The sequence below is a fragment of the Lipotes vexillifer genome, unplaced genomic scaffold, assembly GCF_000442215.2.
Source record: "Lipotes vexillifer unplaced genomic scaffold, Lipotes_vexillifer_v1.1 scaffold149, whole genome shotgun sequence".
Classification (NCBI taxonomy): Eukaryota; Metazoa; Chordata; class Mammalia; order Artiodactyla; family Lipotidae; genus Lipotes; species Lipotes vexillifer.
The window spans coordinates 1,593,662-1,614,372 of NW_006779962.1; the positions used below are offsets into that span (position 1 = coordinate 1,593,662).

General features: G+C 55.9%; 2 protein-coding genes across 2 annotated transcripts in view; one reads left to right on the forward strand and one right to left on the reverse strand.

The window, feature by feature from the left end:
- Nucleotides 1-2,718, reverse strand: part of PIERCE1 (piercer of microtubule wall 1) — a 4,154-nt gene extending 1,436 nt beyond the window's left edge. Inside the window, exons 1-2 of the mRNA XM_007453094.1 lie at nt 2,576-2,718; nt 1,404-1,482 (exon numbers count right to left, since the gene is read on the reverse strand). Coding sequence (XP_007453156.1) covers nt 1,404-1,482; nt 2,576-2,718 — 222 coding nt within the window. The remainder of the gene's footprint in view (nt 1-1,403; nt 1,483-2,575) is intronic.
- A 1,113-nt stretch (nt 2,719-3,831) lies between these two features.
- On the forward strand, nt 3,832-6,948 carry MRPS2 (mitochondrial ribosomal protein S2). Its single transcript, XM_007453137.1, has 3 exons — nt 3,832-4,045; nt 4,507-4,636; nt 6,339-6,948. Exons 1-3 carry the CDS (start codon nt 3,832-3,834, stop codon nt 6,946-6,948), a joined length of 954 nt encoding a protein of 317 aa, XP_007453199.1.
- The last annotated feature ends 13,763 nt before the right edge of the window (nt 6,949-20,711 follow it).

Below are 20,711 nucleotides of genomic sequence, written 5' to 3' on the forward strand. Positions count from 1 at the left end.
GCATCGGCAGGCGGACTCTCAACCACTGCGCCACCAGGGAAGCCCCCCAGTGCATTTTTAAATAGACTTTATTTTTTAGAGCAGCTTGGGGTCTACAGAGAAGCTGTGCGGAGTGAAGAGTTCCCACATCGCCTCCCCGGCAGCACACACAGCTGACCTGCTGTTCACATCTCCCATCAGTGTGGTGCATTTAGAACAACTGAGACAATGGCGATGGGTCGTCATTAACTAAAGTCCACAGTGTACACAGGGTCCACTTTTTGCATTGCACATTCTGGGTTTTGACAAATGAATAATGAATGACATGTATCCACCACTACAGTGTCATTAAGCATAGTTTCCTCCAGTGTATTTTCGAAAACCCAAAGAATGCATTTTTATTTTCTGTTCCCACGCGGGAAGGAAACACTGCGTGCTCCTGGTTGAGTCCCGCGGCCACACTCAGGTCAGGAAACTGGAAACCAGGTTCCAGATAAAGCAGGTCGATAAGCAGCAGGAAAAACTTCTAAACTTGCCTCTGGAGAACCTCGGTGCTTCACGTCCCACTGCCTCTTAAGACAAGCAAATGGCCTTTTTTATAAAAGCAAAACATCTGGACCTATGTTTGTAAGTGTGTCGGTCTTTTTCATGGAAATACCTGATCCCTTGATCCTGGGAGAATGACCTTTAAATGCTCTAGGAACTTTCTAGAGAAATAATCTTCTCATAAAAGCTCTATCCCCCATGAAAAACAGGTAAATAAGCAATTATAATGATCTTTTAACATGAATAATTTGGAAGAAAAACAACAACACTGCCAGCCCCCAAATGGGAGGCCCTCCTGTCTTGGGTACCCAGGGGATGCTTACACTGGTCCATCTGCCCTTCACCTGGACCCAGCAGGGGCATCAGGGGGTTCTAGGAGGCTCCCTGCCATATGAGGTTGATCTCAAAAAGGGGTCAGGTTCCCCAAAAGTGCATAGATCCCGGGGCCCTTTTGGAACCTGTGCTTTCATCAGCCAGTGCTGTCTCTTAAGATCACAAGTTAAATATTTCATAAAATACGGTATTACTCCAAAAAGAAGGCAGTTCTTCATTTATTTGCCTCAAAACCTACTGCATTAGGTTACGAGAGTTGGCTGGTTGTACGAGTGAATGGGGCCAGCCCTTTGGGATATTATAAGGAAGACTACATGCCCTTTTTCATCCTTTAAATCATTTCATTGCTAAATTCATTCATTCATTTATTTCTACCCTGCCCTGTCCCAAAAGGAATTGAGGTGCGCCCTCCCCCTTTGTGCTGTTGGAACTGCGGGCCTCTCTGCACCTCACCCTCCTGATGTGTTGCTCTTTTGAGAAATCCGGAGTCTCAGCCTCCTCCTAGAGATGCCCCACCTGTGCACCTTTCTTTGCTTCCTCCTTACCGGCATCTCGTGCACGGTGGGTGCTCTGCTCCCATAAGCTTGGTTACTGGTCCTGTACACTGAGGGGGGCTCCTTGGTCCTAGCAAATAAGAAAAATACTTTATTTTCCACTCATTTTTTTAAATTCTGCCCAAGCCACAGCTTTAACATATTTAGTTGATGGAGCTTTGTTGGAAATGCCCCAGATGGGCGATGCAGCCGTGAACCTGGGTTCCTGTGGAGTGCAGGGTTGGCCTCCCTGGCAGGCTCAGCCTCCCTGACTCCCTCTCCTGACCTCTGCCAAAGCCCTAAAGAACTCCCAGGTGGCAAGTGCTGGCCCTCAGCCCCAGCGGGACCCGGGCCCACGCTGTCATTTCCTGGGTGGGTGGGTAGACTGGGAGCTGTGACTCAGCCTCCAGGCCTGCCACTCGCGGGGGCCAGCCCTTTGGGATGGGAGGGGATGCCCTCCCATGGCGGGGGGGGGGGGGGCCCTCCACTTCTGAGCCTCCAGGAGAAAATGTTCCTGCAGTCTCTAGTCCTGATGCTATTGGTACAGCAGTTTAACTAGTGGCTGTGGCCTCAGACACCCCAGCTCTGCCTCATACTAACTCTGGGATCTGTCTTTCTACAACCCAGATGTCCCTCCTGGGAAATGAAGATGCTAACAAAGCCAACTCTGTGGGATCGTGGAAGGACTAAGGGGGAGAGCGGGGGAGCAGGGAAGGCACGCACAGCCTGCCCGGCTGTGTCTTAAGAGACTGCAGCGCACTGGAACAGCTGGCAGGCCACGCCCCTCGGCAGCCTGGTGATGGAGGTGTTGCCATGCACCTCAGGCGGACGGGTCCTCTCCGCCTAGAAAGGAGAGACTGACCCCGCCCTAGAGGGTGCTGCTGGTATCAGCCCGAGTTGTGTGATTTCCCCTGGGCAAACCCCGCCCCACCTCGCTGGCGAGAGGCCCACTCACTCCACCCGCGAGTCGCAAGCCTCAGGCAGCACCTCCGCGCTCATTTGGTGGTTAACAGCTGACCCCGCTTTTGACTTGGGGGCCGGGAGGGGGCCTGGGGGTTCTTGCACAAAGGGCCATCTGCTCAGAGCGCAGGACCAGCTGGGCACCTGGCTGGCGGCTGGACCAGGAGCCCTTTCTTTCCTCTTCATATGCCAGGTGGACCCTGACCGGACTCCCTGGTCCTCACCTGTAGCCCCGAAACCAAGCCGGGTTGTTGAACCTGGCCGGCAGGTCCTCGCTCACGCGGTAATAGTCGCTGGTTTTCTCCGGCGGGGCCTTGGCGTTGGGCACCTCCTGCTCCGCGCACCCCTGGGGGTCCTCCTCGGACATCTCGCCTCGGTCCATCCGAGTTTCGGGGGAAAGAGCGGGCAGGAAACAGCTTCTCAGCCCTGGGGCCGTGAGGAGCCGCGCGGCGTCTTGTTGCTAAGCGACGGCCCGGTCACCTGACTGGGTGGTCGGGGCCCTTAAAGGCACCGCGCCTCCTCGGCCGGAGGCCACCCACCGCCGGCTTGTGGGGCAGAAGTCCGAGGTTCTAGAACCTTCCGTGGCGAACCACGAGGCCCTAGGCTGGCCGGGATAATAAGGCATTACTTCCTGGGGCCGCAGTGCCGGGTACCCTATGATCAGTAGCCTTCGGCGCCAACATTTTCCCAAATGCGGTGGGGGACAGATTTCCAGGCAGATGAAACCCCGGGCCTGGGGCTTCATCGGCAAATTGCGGAGTTCAGGTTCTCTAAGGCAGCTCCGCTGTAACGCTCCGACGCTCACCGCGTGGGCCAGGGCTGCTCCTTGACCCCCACCCCCGACTTCAGGCCCCCCAGTACGCTGCATCTAAAATTAATACTCCAGATTTGCCTAACTTTATGGACTCTTTCTAAGCCAAATGTTTAAAAATTAAAACACTTCTGGACAGCGGGAGGTTGTGCCGGACTGGCCGCGGGTGAAGATGGTCCCCATCTCCCGGCGAGTTCCCGCGGGACGGCTGGGAACCTCCTCGGCCGCCGGGCAGTGTGCAGGGAGGGGGCGAAGGGAGGAGTATCCAGACCCCGCGCTCGACAGGACCTCGGCCCCGGCCCGCCCCACGCTCCTTGCGGGTCCACGGTGCCCGGGCAGACCTGGGGCGCAAGGCCCCGCCTTCCCCAAGGCCTGCGTGCTCCGACCCGAGGGGGCAGGCGGGGGCCAAGGGGCGGGGACGCGTCCAGAGCTGAGGTGCCCGAGAGAGGCGGCGGGCGCTCAGTGGCACCCCCGGGCCTGCAGGTGGCGCTGCGGCGAAGGCGCGGGCCGCAGCCGGAAGGAGGAGCCGCTCGTGGGGCCGCGCCTGCACGTCTTCCGCGTCCTTCCGCCGTCCGCCTCCCGGAGACCACGCCATGGTACCCGGCTCGGTCTTACCCCGGCTGCTCGGCGCGGGTGAGGCGCCCGGGATCCGGGGGTGGGGGCCGCGGCATGGACCCTCTTCCGGGCCGGGCGGCGGGAGGAAGGGAAGGAGGGAGGCGGGCGGGGTGCGCGCGCCACGAGTTTGCTGTCGCCGCAGGTGTCCGGCGCCGGCCGCTCCAGCTGCACCTCGTCCAGACGGCGACCCCGGGCCCGGCGGGGCCGAGCGGCAAGACGCTGGGGAGCGCCGCGGCCTCCGCGGCCCGGGAGCCCGAGCGCAGCAGCGGTAACGCCGGCCCTGCGGTCCTGGGGGTTTGAAATTGCCCCGCAGCTAGGAGTCCTGGGCGCCCTGGGTCTCCATGGGGCCCCTGGAGAATGCGGGACTGGGGAGGGCGAAGGGTGGCCTTCCGCTCTTGGCAGCCCACGTGCTGGGCGCACGAGCTTGCAGCCCTCCGAGCAGCCCCACCGCCGAGTAGGGCCGAGGCCCCCCCCCCCACGAACCGCGGCCAGGGAGGTCCCGCGGGCGGCTGGCGGGACCACGGGGACCTCAGACACCACCCGGCTCCCCTCCTCTCCGAGTGAAGATTCGGCCACGTTTACCCAGGAGCGAAGCCGGGGTCAGATCCCGGCCTCCGTCCCGAGCCTCCAGAAAAGGCCCCTGGGGACCTTCAGCATGTGCCCTCCCGCAGCTCCCAGGCTTGGGAGCCGGGGTCCAGACCCTGCATCCTCTCCCCCTCCCCGCCCCAGATCTGAACGAGAGGATCCTGAGCGAGCCCCTCAAGCACTTCGACTTTTTCAATGTCAAGGAATTGTTTTCTGTAAGAAGTCTCTTCGATGCCCGGGTGCACCTGGGACACAAAGCTGGCTGTCGGCACAGGTAGGTGACGCCCCTGGCGAGTGTAGGGGTGTCTGGGGGGCTTGCCTTGGGATCCAGGCCCCCTCTTTCAGTTTGTTCGTTTTGTTTTGCGTAACGCGGGCCTCTCGCTGTTGTGGCCCCTCCCGTTGCGGAGCACAGGCTCCGGACGCGCAGGCTCAGCGGCCATGGCTCTCGGGCCCAGCTGCTCCGCGGCATGTGGGATCTTCCCGGACTGGGGCACGAACCCGCGTCCCCTGCATCGGCAGGCGGACTCTCAACCACTGCGCCACCAGGGAAGCCCTCAGTTTGTTTTAAGAGCGTCTAGCTCCCTTTTCTTCCACATGGGATCATTGAGCCCCAGGGAGGGGGCAGCTGTTTATTCTCGGGCCCCGTTTGCTCCCCCCGACCCCCAGACCCCACGGACCTTGCTGTGGGGCTCCTGGTCATCGGTGGGGCCAGGCCCACTGCTGCTGGTTCCCCGACAGACAGGCCAGCCAGGAGGGCGGTGCTGGCAAGGCCGTCGGCATCTCGCGGGGGTGTCTCCAAGGGCACGCAGAGGAGTGGTGACTGGCCCAGTCTTTTCACGTGTCGATTTTGACGGGTGGATTGGGCGTGTATTGGAGGAGCAGTTAGGCCAGGGAGGGAGGCGGTTGTAGATGTTCAGGGGAAAGGTGATGGGCCCAGCTGCGCCGGCAGAGCTGGAGCAGTGGTTGGATGTGGGGTGATGGGGGCAGAGCCGGAGGTCCAGCTGAGCAGAGTCCAGAGCAGGTGTCAACATCCTTCACATCAGGAACTTGGGTCCTATGAGGGTGACCCTTCAGCCACCCCAGTGGGGATGTCACGCAGGCACTAGGGAGAAGCAGCCTGGGCCGGGGGCCACCACATCAGGACCTTTTGAGAACATGGGGAGTTGGGGATGGAGGAGAGAGGAAGTCCCAGGCGGGAGCCCTGGGCAACCAGTGCCTCAGAGTCTGGGAAGAGGGGGCGGGGCCGGGGCATGGGAGGAGGGGCGCCACTGTAGGTGCTGCGGAGAAGTCACCTGAGGTGAGGGCACGTGGGGCCTTGGGAAGGCTCTTTGGAGAGGAAGAGAGAGTCCCGGTGGGGGTGAGCAGAAGAGTGAACGGGGCGGGGGCTGCAAGAGGACGGTCTCGCAGCCCTGGCTCTCGGCCCAGGCCAGTGGGTCTGTGCCCTCAGGGTTCCCCTCCGAGGCCTGGCTGCCTCCTGCTCTGGCCCGTCACGCTTGCAGCCTGGGGCACCCCCTGCCTTTCTGGTCCCCCCAGCCCCCCCGGGGTGGGGGGGCCTCAGTTGTAAAGCCTCAAAGGTGATGATAATGACAAGGGTGGGAGCCAGACAAGCAGCACCGGGTGGGACGCTGTCCGGGCATCACGTTTAAGTGTCCAGACGTCTGTGTGGGTCCACTCTGTTAGGCACCCCCTGCGGCCAGGTGGAGGTTCAGAGGGGTAAGCCACTTGCCCGAGACGTGGAGTGGCCTGCAGCCCAGCCTGCCCTGCTCGCCCACCCTCACCCTCCCAGTGCCCGCGGCTGTCACTCCTGGGACAGCGTCCCCACTGCTGTCATCCTGGTGAGGGCTGCAGACTGTACCAGCCCTGGGCTTGCCGGGCCCCCCGTGCAGGGCCCCGGGGCTGGGGGAGTGCGTGAGAAAGGGCAGGTGGAGGTGGCCACGTGGGGCTGGTTCACACTGGCCTTCGTGGGTGTCCGGCAGGTTCATGGAGCCGTATATCTTCGGGAGCCGCTTGGACCAGGACATCATTGACCTGGAACAGACGGCGACGCACCTGCAGCTGGCCTTGAATTTCACGGCCCACGTGGCTTATCGCAAGGGCATCATCCTGTTTGTGAGCCGCAGGCGGCAGTTCTCACACCTGATCGAGAACGTGGCCCGGGGCTGCGGGGAATACGCCCATAGCCGTTACTTCAAGGGCGGCCTGCTGACCAACGCGCCCCTCCTCCTGGGCCCCGGGGTCCGTCTGCCAGACCTTATCATCTTTCTGCACACGCTCAACAACGTCTTTGAGCCCCACATAGCCGTGAGGGACGCGGCCAAGATGAACATCCCCACTGTGGGCATTGTGGATACCAACTGCAACCCATCCCTCATCACGTACCCCGTCCCGGGCAACGACGACTCGCCCCCGGCCGTCCAGCTTTTCTGCAGGCTCTTCCAGACCACCATCAACCGGGCCAAAGAGAAGCGCAAGCAGGTCGAGGCCCTGTACCGACTGCAGGGCCAGGAGGGCGCCGAGGGCCGCGGCGCAGCCGACCCTCCTTCCCCGGGAGTGCAGGCCGAGCTGGGCTTGGGTCGTTGCGCTTGACCTGCCTGCTCTTCTCCCGAGTGAAACGGCAGCCGGGTCTGTTCCGAAGCTGGGAACCGACCCCCTGTACCCACACTCACCCCCGGCATGGTTCTTAGCACCTTCCCAGTTATTCCAGGCTTTGGGTCCCTGCTGCTAGGAACGCTTCTCAGCAGCTGCCCGCCCAGGGCTCCACTTCAGACCCGAGGGCCCAGCAGGCTCACTGGGCAAGTGGCCTGCCTGGAAAGGACCCGCCGGAAAACATCCCGTCCCTGGAGTCTGAAGTCCTCGCTCCTACCTCAAGATGAGTCCCTTGTATGTTAGGAAGGTTCTCACCAGGTTGACTTTTCTCAACCAAAATACCCCTAGGTTGGGCTGCTTCCCTGCTGCCTGGCTTCAGGGGCTGTTTTATAACGTGAGGTTGCAGGGTGAGCCACTAAGAAGATTCCATCCAGGTTGGGACAGGCTGGGCAAAGCAGACAGCATGATTTCAACAGGAATAAAACTTAGGTTTGGGCAGAATGGGGACCTGGACCATTGGTTCTGCAGTGTGGTCTGTGTGGTTTGTTTTCATCACCACCCACGGGGCCCCTGGAGCACACGAGACATGTTCCTGCCCCCTGGGTCCTTGAGCTTCAGGGAGACAGGCAGGCATGTGCACGTGGGTTTGGATGGGACAGCACCGGCTGCCCCTCGACACCGTCTTCGGTGTTGAGGCTCGAGGCCCTCGTGTCCGGCCCGTGCCCTGAACAGGCATCCTCCCCAGGTGGTCGGGTAAGATGGGACCCTGTTCACAGGAACTTTTGGATGCCCCCTCATTTGTGGGACCATTCTTGGCAACACTTGTGTTCCTGAGATGAGGTGTGGGTCTCTGCTTTCTAGGACCCCACCCCGTGGCTCCTGGTGTACGTGACCACCCCAGGACCCTGTCTGCTGCCGAGGGTCCAGGCAGCAGGGTCTGGTGGGGTCAGGACAGGATGGCTTCGTGTGGATGAATGCATCATGCCACTCCACATCCTACAGTAGCACACGGGGGCAGGAAGAGTGGCCCCACAGGCCCGCTCAGCATCTTTCAGGGGGGGCATGCGAGGTGGAGGTCCCTGATGTTTTCTGGAAGGGTTCAGTGTGGAAGGTGCAAGGAGCTGAACGCCAGTTTGAAACCAGCGACTGACAGGCATTGGTTTAATTTGCGGACGTGAAATATGGACGTGCGAGTTCACAGGCAGGTGAATTGAGGGGCCCCCCCAAGACTCCCCCCACAAGGCACCGCCCTCGGTGTGTGTGGGTGAGATTTCCCAAACTCCCCTGGAGAGAGCTGACCGGGCCTGTCGCTCGGCGCTCCAGGGAGGCTGGAGTGGACAGCCAAGACCCTCGAGGTCAGCGCAGCGTGAGAAGGCTCAGTGGCCGTGGACGGGAGCTCTGGAACATGAGCTGGGCCTCCCCAAGGCGCAGGGTCCACACCGCCCTTCAAAAGCAGGCCGTCTGGGGATGGCAACACGGGCGGGACCATGAGGGACATGCGAGGAGGCCGTGTTCTCTCGCCCTTGACTCGGGCTGGGTGGAGGGGAGCAGCCCTGCAGGGCGGGCACCCCCGAGTGCCCCTACCCCACCCCATTCCCCATGGTGGCCTGCCTGGCCCTGGCCATCCTCTGTTCCCTGAGGATCCCCCTGGAACCTGCACCAGACAGGCCAGTGAAGACCAGCAGAGGCAATGAGAGTGTGTTTCGGTCACTGGCTGTGCTGCCGGTCCTGGGGACGCTGGGAGCAGGGCGGACAGGGGTGGCCACACTGAGCAGGTGACTTGGCGGGTGATGGGACACAGACGAGCTGCGTGGTTTCAGGTACACGAGGACCTGAAGGGAGGCACGGGCTGATGGAGCCCAGAGCCCAGATGGAGGCTCCAGCAAGAGCGGTCAGGGCCGGCCTGGGGGGGCACTTCCAGAGGGGCTCAGGTAAAAGGAGGGGGGAGGCAGAGCACGGGCTTCCACCCTAGTCGGGGGTCAGCCAGCCCCGACAGACATCACAGCAGGCCTCCTCCAGATACAGATGCATTCGCCCTGCAGGAGGGGACCTCCAAGTTGGCCAACCTGGAGATAAACACCAAGAGAGGCCAGAAGCCCCGAAGGCCTGGAGAGCAATGGCCTGAGCCCTCCCCTCCTGCTGCCACAGTGACGACTTGCCCATGGCCCTGACCTTTCCTGGGGTCTGGCAGGGTCGTGCCCTGAGTGGTTGGTGTCCCAGGGGCCTGGAAGAGCCGGGTTCAAGGGGGGATTTGGGGCCAGGGTGGGTGAGGGCAGGTGCACCACGCCACCAACTCGGGCCAGAACAGGCTCGCGGTGAGTGTAGGCATGCAGGGGTCTCTAGAATCGCGCCTGCAGGAGGCTGGGGCCAGATGCCACCTGGGGCCACTGCCCAGGGTCCAGCCCAGGACTTTGCCTCCAGTGGCCAGTCCCAACCCAAGGAGCTGGGCTCCTCCCTTCACCCACCAGTGCTCCCAGGCCTGGCCCTGGCCACTTGCAAAGCCAATTCTTTCTAGACCGTTGCGTCTCAACATGTGAGCCTGAATATTCTCACACTGTTTTTTGACCTGTCCCTCCTTTGTCCGAAAATTAGCCCGTGTATGAAAATGAGTCGGCCCTGAACCTGTACGAGACCTGCAAGGTGCGGACCGTGAAGGCAGGCACGCTAGAGAAGCTGGTGGAGCACCTGGTGCCCGCCTTCCAGGGCAGCGACCTCTCCTATGTCACCATCTTCCTGTGCACCTACCGAGCCTTCACCACCACCCAGCGGGTCCTGGACCTGCTGTTCCAAAGGTGAGTGCTCCGCCCCTCCCCGGCACGGTGGCGCCCCGCCCACCCACTGGCTGTGTGTCTTGGGAATGTCGCTTTACCTCTCTGAGCCTCAGTTTGCTCACGTGAGGCCCGGGCTGCCAGGACTGTCGGATAGGCATGGACAGTGCGGCCCCGCGCCCGGCCCTGTGGAGAGGGCTGCTGAGGGCTGGGGTGGTTTTAATTAAGGTTTTCCTCTCCCCATGGAGAAGCTCTCTGCTTCCAGCCCCTGGGCAGAACGGTTTTCCCATTTGTAAAGGAGGTTCCAGATTCTGTCTCAGGGGTCCTTCCTGGGAGTAGCCAGAGCAGGGCTGGCTGGGGGCCGGCTGAGGGCCCAGGCCCACTCAGGCATCTGTAAGGTGCTGGTTGGGCTCATTCATTCAGCAATGCATACAAAGCACCTACTGTGTGCAGGCACTTTTCTAGGCGTTTGGCTTAATTCAGTGAACGGTGCAGACAAAAATCCCTGCCCTCCCGGGCTTCCATCCTAGTCGGGGGATCAGCCAGTAACACTAGACATCATAGCAGGTACGGTAGATGTGACGCCCTCACGGCCTCCTCTAGATACGGGTGCATCCTCCCTTATTCCAGCGAGGACGGCGGACCTCAGGACCAACTGAAAAAGTGAGTAGACTTTGGGTCTGACGGGAGAGGCTGGGCAGAACCCTGGCTGCCACACATCTTGTGATTCCCGCTGGAGGGCTGAGGTCTGGGAGCTTCTCCTGCAGGAGGAAAGGAGTCAGAGAGCTGTGGCTGGGGTCCCATGTCCCCAGGGAGCAGAGGGGAGGCTGGGGGCTCAGAGCCGGCCCCTGAGAGCATCCATCCCCACTCAGATCCGGGGCCCAGGACAGGAGGTGTGGGGGGCAAGCTGCTGACACTTCAGCCTCGCAGCCCAGTGTGAGTGCTCAGCTGGGGCTCACGGGAGCTCAGTCAGGGTCAGGGGGCCGGCTACGTCCCCACCACCAAGAATAGCGTCCCTGGGAGGACGAGACCCGCACTCCGGCGCACAGACCAAGGCAGCCGTCAGTGCGCGAGCTTCCGGTTCAGGTGCGCGAGGCCCGTGAAGGCCGGGCAGGGGGCACACTCTGCTTGTCCCCTCCTCCCTCCCCTGTTTATGCAGCGCCTACTGTGTGCGGCCAGGCCAGCGCGATGAACAGAGCGGGCGCGGCCCTCCCTGCCCTCCTGCAGTTTCCTTCCCAGTGGGGAGGGCCCGGGGGGCTGGGGGCAGACAGGAGAGAGTCAGGCTCCCCCAAGGAAGGGAGAGGTGGTCACCAGGGACGGAGGGCCCCTTCCTACCAAGACTGCCGACCAGGCCTGCCCCTGCCTGGCAGCCCACTGCGGGTGGGGCAGGGGCGGGCCCAGAAGCCCAGCCCCCATGGGGGAGCCAGGGGAGGGCCGCGTGGAAGGAAAGGCCAGGCCCCTGACTCTGCTGCCCGCCCGCCTGCCCCCAGTGCCGTCTCCTCCATCCTGGGCACCTGGCTGGACCAGTACTCCGAGGACTTCTGTCAGCCCCCGGACTTCCCCTGCCTCAAGCAGCTGGTGGCCTACGTGCAGCTCAACATGCCCGGCTCTGACCTGGAGCGCCGGGCCCACCTTCTCCTGGCCCAGCTGGAGCACACAGAGCTCACCAAGGCAGAGCCGGAGGGTGAGGAGAGGGGTCGGTGCTGGACACGCAGGAGCCCCCGAGGCTGCCTCAGACCGCGCACGTGGGGACCGCTGTCGGGGAGACGTCCTGTCTCAGATCCTGGACTGGAGCTTCTGTAAAAGGCAGCGGGCTGTTTCCTTTGCTTGGAAAGGCACGTTTGTGAGGCAGGCACGTTGAACTCCTCCTGCACCTTCACTGCCATCTCAGGATCTAGAACTGGCTGCAGCACCAGCCCCTGTACAATCTGAAGACCTAGACCCAGCTGCAGATGCAGCAGCAGAACTAAAGCCAGATCCAGAGCTGGAGGCGTTTCCATCAGTGGCTGGAGGGACACCTCGAGCGGCGGCACCAGAGTAGGAGCCAACGTCACAATCAGTTGCATCAGCACCTCTGCATCCAGGGCCTGTGGCTGCACCTGCTCCGGAGGAGACCGAAGTTTAATTTTTTAAATTTTAAATTGTGCATTTCAGGAGCATCGAGTATATTCACAGTTCTGTGCAACCTTCCCCAGGGTCTCGGGCAGACTGTTTCACTCCCCAGAAGGAATCCCTGAGCCAAAGCGTTCACTCCCCATTCCTCTCTCCCCCAGCCCCTGACAACCTGTAATCTGCTTTCTGTCTCTGTGTCTTTACCTGTTCTAGATGTTTCCTATAAATGGAATTATACAAGGTGGCTTTCTGTGTCGGCCACATATTTTAAGAGGGGAGTAGTTAATTTTTGTTTTCTTTTTTTACTTTAAAATAGCATTTTTGTTATATGAAAAGGAAATGCCAGATGGATTAAAGATGAGATGTACAAATTGAAGTCTTTTTTGTAAATATGTGTGCAGTCTCAGGGTAGAGACCCCTGTTCTGAGTATGGCCCCAGAGCCAGAAGACAGAAGGGAAACGCCTGGCTCTTACCATGGCCAAACAGAAACAAGAAACATGTAGAAAGCTGGGAAGACAAACCACAAACTGGAACAGCATTCCTCACATCCCAGGGCCAGAGAAAGGTTTGACATCCCTGTGATCCCCCAGATCTTGAAAGTCAATGTTTTAAAAAGGGATAAAGAACAAACACGTGCAGTTCCAACAAGAGGCCACACACGTGGTCGGTAAAGGTCAGAGATGCTTGACCTCCCGATGAGCACACGCAGATGTAAACGCCGTGGAGACGGCGTTGTCAACACCACACCGACAGGTTTCTAGTCTGGAGGCGACCAGCCCTGGGGACAGTGTGAGGAAGCAGAGGCCCAGCAGGTCCTCTAGAGAGAAGCGTGGAAGGACACTCCTCTCTGGGAGAACAGTGCGCAGGACCCCAAAGCTCCACAGGTGCAACCCTTTACCTGCAGAGCTAATCCCAGGAGTTCACCCACAGGAATTCTCGCATGGTGTGTGTGCCCATGTGCACATGTGTGCGTGTGCAGTTGTGGGTGTCAGGTGGGGAGGACTCTGGGCACGTGTGCCCTTCTGGAACCTGGTTCCCCCGGGCGGGTGCTGATCAGTCCATTGTCTTCCTCCTCCGCATTTTCTGGGGCCCCGAATCAGAATTTCCGAAGAGCCCCTGCTATGGGACGTGGGCCAGTTGCCATTTTTCACTCTCAGAACCATGCTGAAGGGAACATCTCCGTCCATAAATCTCTATTTAGGGCAGAATGCATGAGGTGGATTTTCTGGGTCAAAACATACAGTTTTTAAGGTATTGGCCACAGTTTCCAACAGAGCGGTCTCTGCCCACTTTGAGCCTAGCTTGGGAGAGCGGGGCCTCAGAGGACCCAAGGGCCGGGACCTCAGGGAGGCAGGAGGCGGAGGCCCTGGGAGTGACCTGCCCAGAAGGGACTGTCCTGCCCTCAGCCCCGCCCCCCAGCCCCGCCCAGTTCTAGAGCTGGTGCCAAAGCCGGTACAGAGCTGGCTCTAGTTCAGAGGTGGCTCTGCTCCTAGAACTGGCACTGGAGCTTATGCAAGAGCTGATGCTGGACTTGGCTCTAGCTCTGGGGAAGGCGCTGGAGCCGGGTCTACCTCCAGAGACCAGGTCTAGACCTGGTTCTGCAGTTGGACAGCGCTCTCGAGCTGTCCTCACACTGGCACTGGAGCCGGTGCTACAGCTATTGCGGTCGTTGGCTCTGGCTCTGGCTCTGGAGCGGCCACTGAAGCTGACTCCTGGGTGGGTACTGGTTTGGCTTGAGCTGTGGATCAGGTCCCGGAGCCGGCTGCACCTCCGGAGCTAAGGTTACAGCAGGTGCCGGAAGCAGCTGTGGATTTTGCTGTGGATACGACGCAGGAGCTGTCCCTGGTGCTGGAGCTCTCGCTGACTTTGCGGCTGACTCCAACTCCGGTCTGGTGCTGGATCTGCTTCTTGTGCCTCTAGCTGTACAGCCAGTCCTGGCTCTAGCTCTGTGGCTGGTGCTAAAACCAGTGGTGGAGCTGGCTGTAGCTCTGGCACTGGTCCCACCTCTGGAATTGGTGTCAGGGCAGATTCTGGCACTAGAGCAGGCACAGAATCTGGCCTAGGAGCTGGTGATAGAGCTGCCTCCATCTCTGAAATGGCATCATGCTGGTGCCAGAGCACGATCTAGCTCTGACGTTGGTGCTAGAGCTGTTGCTGGAGCTGGCTCTTTCTCCTGAGCTGGCACTAGCTCTAAGTCTGCTACTGGCACCCAAGCCAGCTCTTGCTCTGGAGCTGCTGCAGGAGCTGGCTCTCATGGGGGCTCTGGCTCTGGAGTTGGTCCTGGAACTGTGGCTGGAGCAGGCTCTAGCTCTGAACTTGGTGCTGACTCTCTCTCTCTGGAGCTGGTGCCAGGAATGGCTGTAACTCTGGGGCTGATGCTAGAGCTGGCGCTGGAGCGACCTCTTCCTTGGCACCTAGCACTGGCTCTAAACTAGCTTTGAGCTGGTTCTCACTCTAAAGTGGCCACCAGAACTATGACTGGGGCTGGCACAGGAGTCAGTGATAGAGCTGTCTCTATCTTCCAGAGGTAGAGCTGACATGACAGCTGGTGTTCAAGCCAGCTCCAGCTCGTGGGATAACAGCAGCCCTGCCCAGGAGCAGCAACGGAGCTGAGGCTGGAGCTGCCTCTGTCTCAGGAGTTTGATGCCAGTGTTGGAGCCTGAGTTGAGTGTCGCCATGGCGCTGGCCCGAACTCTGGTGCTGGAGCTGACTCTGGCTCTGCAGCCAGCTCTGGCTCTAGTTCTGGAGAGCCAGAACTATTAGCGGTAATAGGACCGGCTCTGGCAATGGATCAGTGCTGAAGCGGGTGCTGGAAGTGACACTGAGTCTGGAGCTTTGGCTGGAGCTGGCTCCAGATATCACTCGCGCTCTTGAGCTGGTGCTTGGCTCTAGACCTTGTGCTGGAGCTGGCTCTAGCCCTGGAACTGGCAGTGGAGCTCTCTCTAGCTCAGGAGCTAATGCTCAAGCTAGCTCTGGTGCTGACACTAGCTCTAGAGAGAGCTCTACCTCTGGCTGTGTTGCCAGAGGTGGTGCTGGGGTAGACTCGAGTTCACTTCCTGTTGTTATCTGTCACTCTGGACTTTGTGTTGGGTCTGATCCAAACTCTAGAGCTGCTGCTGGAGCTGGCAAATACGTTTATGATAGAGCTGCTTCCATCCCTGCAGCTGGTGAGACAGCTGGTGCCAAAGCTGGTTCCAGCCCTGGAGCTGGCGCTAGAGCCAGTTGCGGAGCTCACTGGAGTTTGAGGGCTTTTCCATGAGCCAGTGTTGGAAGTTGTTCTCTCACTGGACTTGACTCTAGATCTAGTGATACAGCCGGCTCTCATTCTGCACCTGGCACTGGCTCTAAGTCTGGAGGTGGCCCTGGAGCCAGCTCCAGCTCTGGAACGCTGCAGGAGCTGGTGCTTGGAGCTGGCTCTGGCTCTGGAGCTGGTGCTGCCTCTAGCTGTCGGGCTGGTACCAGAAACGACTTTAATGCCAGATCTGGCGCTAGCACTGGTATAAGATCTGGCACTGACAGTGGTGCCAGCTTGGGAGCCGGCAGTCGAGCTGGCACTGGTGCTGCAAGAGGACAAAAAGTTCACCAACCTCATGACTGTAGACTGTGCGTGCACACACTTGTGCACGCATCAAATACATTTCTTTTCTTCCCTTCCTTTATCTTCTTACCATGTAGCATAACATAGACCATAAGGTGCACCGATAACTGTTACCCTCACATCACAGGGTTTAAGTTACAGGTCGTCAAGGAGAAAAGTAAGCATCATCCCAGCACTCTGCATGCCCCGGGGACAGTGTCCACGTGTCTCATTAGGAGGGAGAACGACTCTCTTACTGTCTTCACTTAGAGACTCAACATGGCTACAGCAGAGCTGTGGGTACCAAGTCAAAAGAAGGTGGGCCATGACAGCTGGTCTCACGTGTCAACCTGCCCAGGCCATAGTGTGCAGTCATTCGATCAAACTGGTGATTTAGTCCACACGTTTTGTGAAGGTACTTATAGGTGTGGCTGACTTGCCTTTAAGTAAAGATTACTCAAAGGGTGGGCCTCATCACGTGAAGGCCTTACAAGCCTTCAAACAACCGAGGTTTCCTGGAAAAGAAAGTCTGCCTCAAGACACAGCAGCTAAGGATAGCTTCAAGATGGCGGAGGAGTAAGACATGGAAATCACCTTCCTCCCCACAGATACACCAGAAATACATCTACACGTGGAACAACTCCTACAGAACACCTACTGGACGCTGGCAGAAGACCTCAGACCTCCCAAAAGGCAAGAAACTCCCCATGTACCTGGGTAGAGCAAAAGAACAAAGAAAAAACAGAGACAAAAGAATAGGGACGGGAGCTGCACCAGTGGGAGGGAGCTGTGAAGGAGGAAAGGTTTCCACACACTAGGAAGCCCCTTCGCGGGCGGAGACTGCGGGTGGCGGAGGGGGAGCTTCGGAGCCGCGGAGGAGGGCGCAGCAAAAGGGGTGCGGAGGGCAAAGCGGGGAGATTCCCGCACAGAGGATCGGGGCCGACCGGCACCCACCAGCCCGAGAGGCTCGTCTGCTCACCCGCCGGGGCGGGCGGGGCTGGGAGCTGAGGCTCAGGCTTCGGAGGTCAGACCCCAGGGAGAGGACTGCGGTTGGCTGCGTGAACACAGCCTGAAGGGGGCTAGTGGGCCACAGCTAGCCGGGAGGGAGTCCGGGGAAAAGTCTGGACCTGCCGAAGAGGCAAGAGACCACTGTTTCGGGGTGCGCGAGGAGAGGGGATTCAGAGCACCACCTAAATGAGCCCCAGTGATGGGCGCGAGCCGCGGCTATCAGCGCGGACCCCGGAGATGGGCATGAGACGCTAAGGCTGCTGCTGCCGCCACCAAGAAGCCTGTGTGCGAGCACAGCTCACTCTCCACCCCTCCCCTCCTGGGAGCCTGTGCAGCCCGCCACTGCCAGGGTCCCGGGATCCAGGGACAACTTCCCCGGGAGAACGCATGGCGCACCTCAGGCTAGTGCAACGTCACGCCGGCCTCTGCCGCCGCAGGCCCGCCCCGCACTCCGTGCCCCTCCCTCCCCCCGGCCTGAGTGCGCCAGAGCCCCCGAATCAGCGGCTCCTTTAACCCCGTCCTGTCTGAGCGAAGAACAGATGCCCTCAGGCGACCTAAACACAGAGGCAGGGCCAAATCCAAAGCGGAACCCCGGGAGCTGTGCGAGCAAAGAAGAGAAAGGGAAATCTCTCCCAGCAGCCTCAGGAGCAGCGGATTAAATCTCCACAGTCAAATTGATGTACCCTGCATCTGTGGAACACCTGAATAGACAACGAATCATCCCAAATTGAGGCGGTGGACTTTGGGAGCAAATGAAGACTTGGGGTTTGCTTTCTGCATCTAATTTGTTTCTGGTTTTATGTTTATCTTAGTTTAGTATTTAGAGCTTATTATCATTGGTAGATTTATTGATTTGGTTGCTCTCTTCCTTTTTTTTAAATATATTTTTTTTCCTTTTTCTCCTTTTGTGAGTGTGTATGTGTATGCTACTTTGTATGATTTTGTCTGTATAGCTTTGCTTTTACCATTTGTCCTAGGGTTCTGTCTGTCCATTTTTTTATTTGATTGTTTGTTTGTTTAGTATAGTTTTTAGCGCTTGTTATCATTGGTGGATTTGTTTTTTGGTTTGGTTGCTCTCTTTTTTTATTACTTTTTTATTTTTAATAATTTTTAAAGTTTTTTATTCTAATAACTTTATTTTATTTATTTTTCTTTCTTTCTTTCTTCTTTTTTCTCCCTTTTCTTCTGAGCTGGGTGGCTGACAGAGTCTTGGTGCTCCAGCCAGGTGTCAGGCCTGAGCCTCTGAGGTAGGAGAGCTGAGTTCAGGACATTGGTCCACCAGAGACCTCCCGGCTCCACATAATATCAAATGACTAAAGCTCTCCCAGAGATCTCCCTCTCACCGCTAAGGCCCAACTCCATTCAATGACCAGCAAGCTACACTGCTGGACACCCTATGCCAAACAACTAGCAAGACAGGAACACAACCCCACCCATTAGCAGAGAGGCTGCCTAAAATCATAATAAGTCCACAGACACCCCAAAACACACCACTGGATTCAGCCCTGCCCACCAGAAAGACAAGATCCAGACTCATCCACCAGACACAGGTACCAGTCCCCTCTACCAGGAAGCCTACACAACCCACTGAACCAACCTTACACTGTGGGCAGACACCAAAAACAACGGGAACTACGAACCTGCAGCCTGCAAAAAGGAGACCTCAAACACAGTAAGTTAAGCAAAATGAGAAGACAGACAAATACACAGCAAATGAAGGAGCAAGGTAAAAAACCCACCAGACCAAAGAAATGAAGAGGAAATAAGCAGTCTACCTGAAAAAGAATTCAGAATAATGATAGTAAAGATGATCCAAAATCTGGGAAATACAATGGAGAAAATACAAGAAACATTTAACAAGGACCTAGAAGAACTAAAGAGCAAACAAACAATAATGAACAACACAATAAATGAAATGAAAAATTCTCTAGAAGGAATTAATAGCAGAATTGAGGCAGAAGAACGGATAAGTGACCTGGAAGATAAAATAGTGGAAATAACTACTGCAGAGCCGAATAAAGAAAAAAGAATGAAAAGAATTGAGGACAGTCTCAGAGACCTCTGGGACAACATTAAACGCACCAACATTTGAACTATAGGGGTTCCAGAAGAAGAAGAGAAAAAGAAAGGGACTGAGAAAATATTTGAAGAGATTATAGTTGAAAATTTCCCTAATATGGGAAAGGAAATAGTTAATCAAGTCCAGGAAGCACAGAGAGTCCCACACAGGATAAATTCAAGGAGAAATACGCCAAGACACATATTAATCAAATTATCAAAATTATATGCAAAGAAAAAATATTAAAAGCAACAAAAAACATACAAGGGAATCCCCATAAGGTTAACAGCTGATCTTTCAGCAAAAACTCTGCAAGCCAGAAGGGAGTGACAGGACATATTTAAAGTGATGAAAGAGAAAAACCTACAACCAAGATTACTCTGCCCAGCAAGGATCTCATTCAGATTTGATGGAGAAATTAAAACCTTTACAGACAAGCAAAAGCTAAGAGAATTCAGCACCACCAAAGGAGCTTTACAACAAATCCTAAAGGAACATCTCTAGGCAGCAAACACAGGAGAAGGAAAAGACCTACAATAACAAACCCAAAACAATTAAGAAAATGGTAACAGAACATACATATCGATAATTACCTTAAATGTAAATGGACTAAATGCTCCCACCAAAAGACACAGATTGGCTGAATGGATACAAAAACAAGACCCATATATATGCTGTCTACAAGAGACCCACTTCAGACCTAGGGACACATACAGACTAAAAGTGAGGTGATGGAAAAAGATGTTCCATGCAAATGGAAATCAAAAGAAAGCTACAGTAGCAATTCTCATATCAGAAAAAATAGACTTTAAACAAAGACTATTATAAGAGACAAAGAAGAACACTACATAATGATCAAGGGATCAATCCAAGAAGAAGATATAACAACTGTAAATATTTATGCACCCAACATAGGAGCACTTCAATACTTAAGGCAAATGTTAACATCCAAAAAAGGGGAAATCAACAGTAACACAATCATAGTAGGGGACTTTAACACCCCACTTTCGCCAATGGACAGATCATCCAAAATGAAAATAAATAAGGAAACACAAATTTTAAATGATACATTAAACATGATGGACTTAATTGATATTTATAGGACATTCCATCCAAAAACAACAAAATACACTTTCTTCTCTAGTGCTCATGGAACATTCTCCAGGATAGATCATATCTTGGGTGGCAAATCAAGCCTTGGTAAATTTAAGAAAATTGAAATCGTATCAAGTATCTTTTCTGACCACAACGCCATGAGACTAGATATCAATTATAGGAAAAGAGCTGTAAAAAATACAAACACATGGAGGCTAAACAATACACTACTTAATAACGAAGTGATCACTGAAGAAATCAAAGAGGAAATTAAAAAATACCTAGAAACAAATGACAATGGAGATACAACGACCCAAAACCTATGGGATGCAGCAAAAGCAGTTCTAAGAGGGAAGTTTATAGCAATACAAGCCCACCTTAAGAAGCAGGACATCTCTAAAAATAAATAAAAAATAAATAAATAAATTCAACACCCATTTATGATAAAAACTCTCCAGAAAGTAGGCATAGAGGGAAGTTACCTCAACTAAAACCTATAGAATGCAGCAAAAGCAGTTCTAAGACGGAAGTTGATAGCAATACAATCCTATCTCAAGCAACAAGAAACCTCTCAAATAAACAACCTAACCTTACACCTAAAGCAGTTAGAGAAAGAAGAACCAAAAAAACCCAAAGTTAGCAGAAGGAAACAAATCATAAAGATCAGATCAGAAATAAATGAAAAAGAAATGAAGGAAAAATAGCAAAGATCAATAAAACTAAAAGCTGGTTCTTTGAGAAGATAAACAATATTGATAAACCATTAGCCAGACTCATCATGAAAAAAAGGGAGAAGACTCAAATCAATAGAATCAGAAATGAAAAAGGAGAAGCAACAGCTGACACGGCAGAAACACAAAGGATCATGAGGGATTACTACAAGCAACTCTATGCCAATAAAATGGACAACCTGGAAGAAATGGACAAATTCTTAGAAAGGCACAACCTGCCAAGACTGAATCAGGAAGAAATAGAAAATATAAACAGACCAATCACAAGCACTGAGATTGAAACTGTGATTAAAAATCTTCCAACAAACAAAAGCCCAGGACCAGATGGCTTCACAGGCGAATTCTATCAAACATTTAGAGAAGAGCTAACACCTATCCTTCTCAAACTCCTCCAAAATATAGCAGAGGGAGG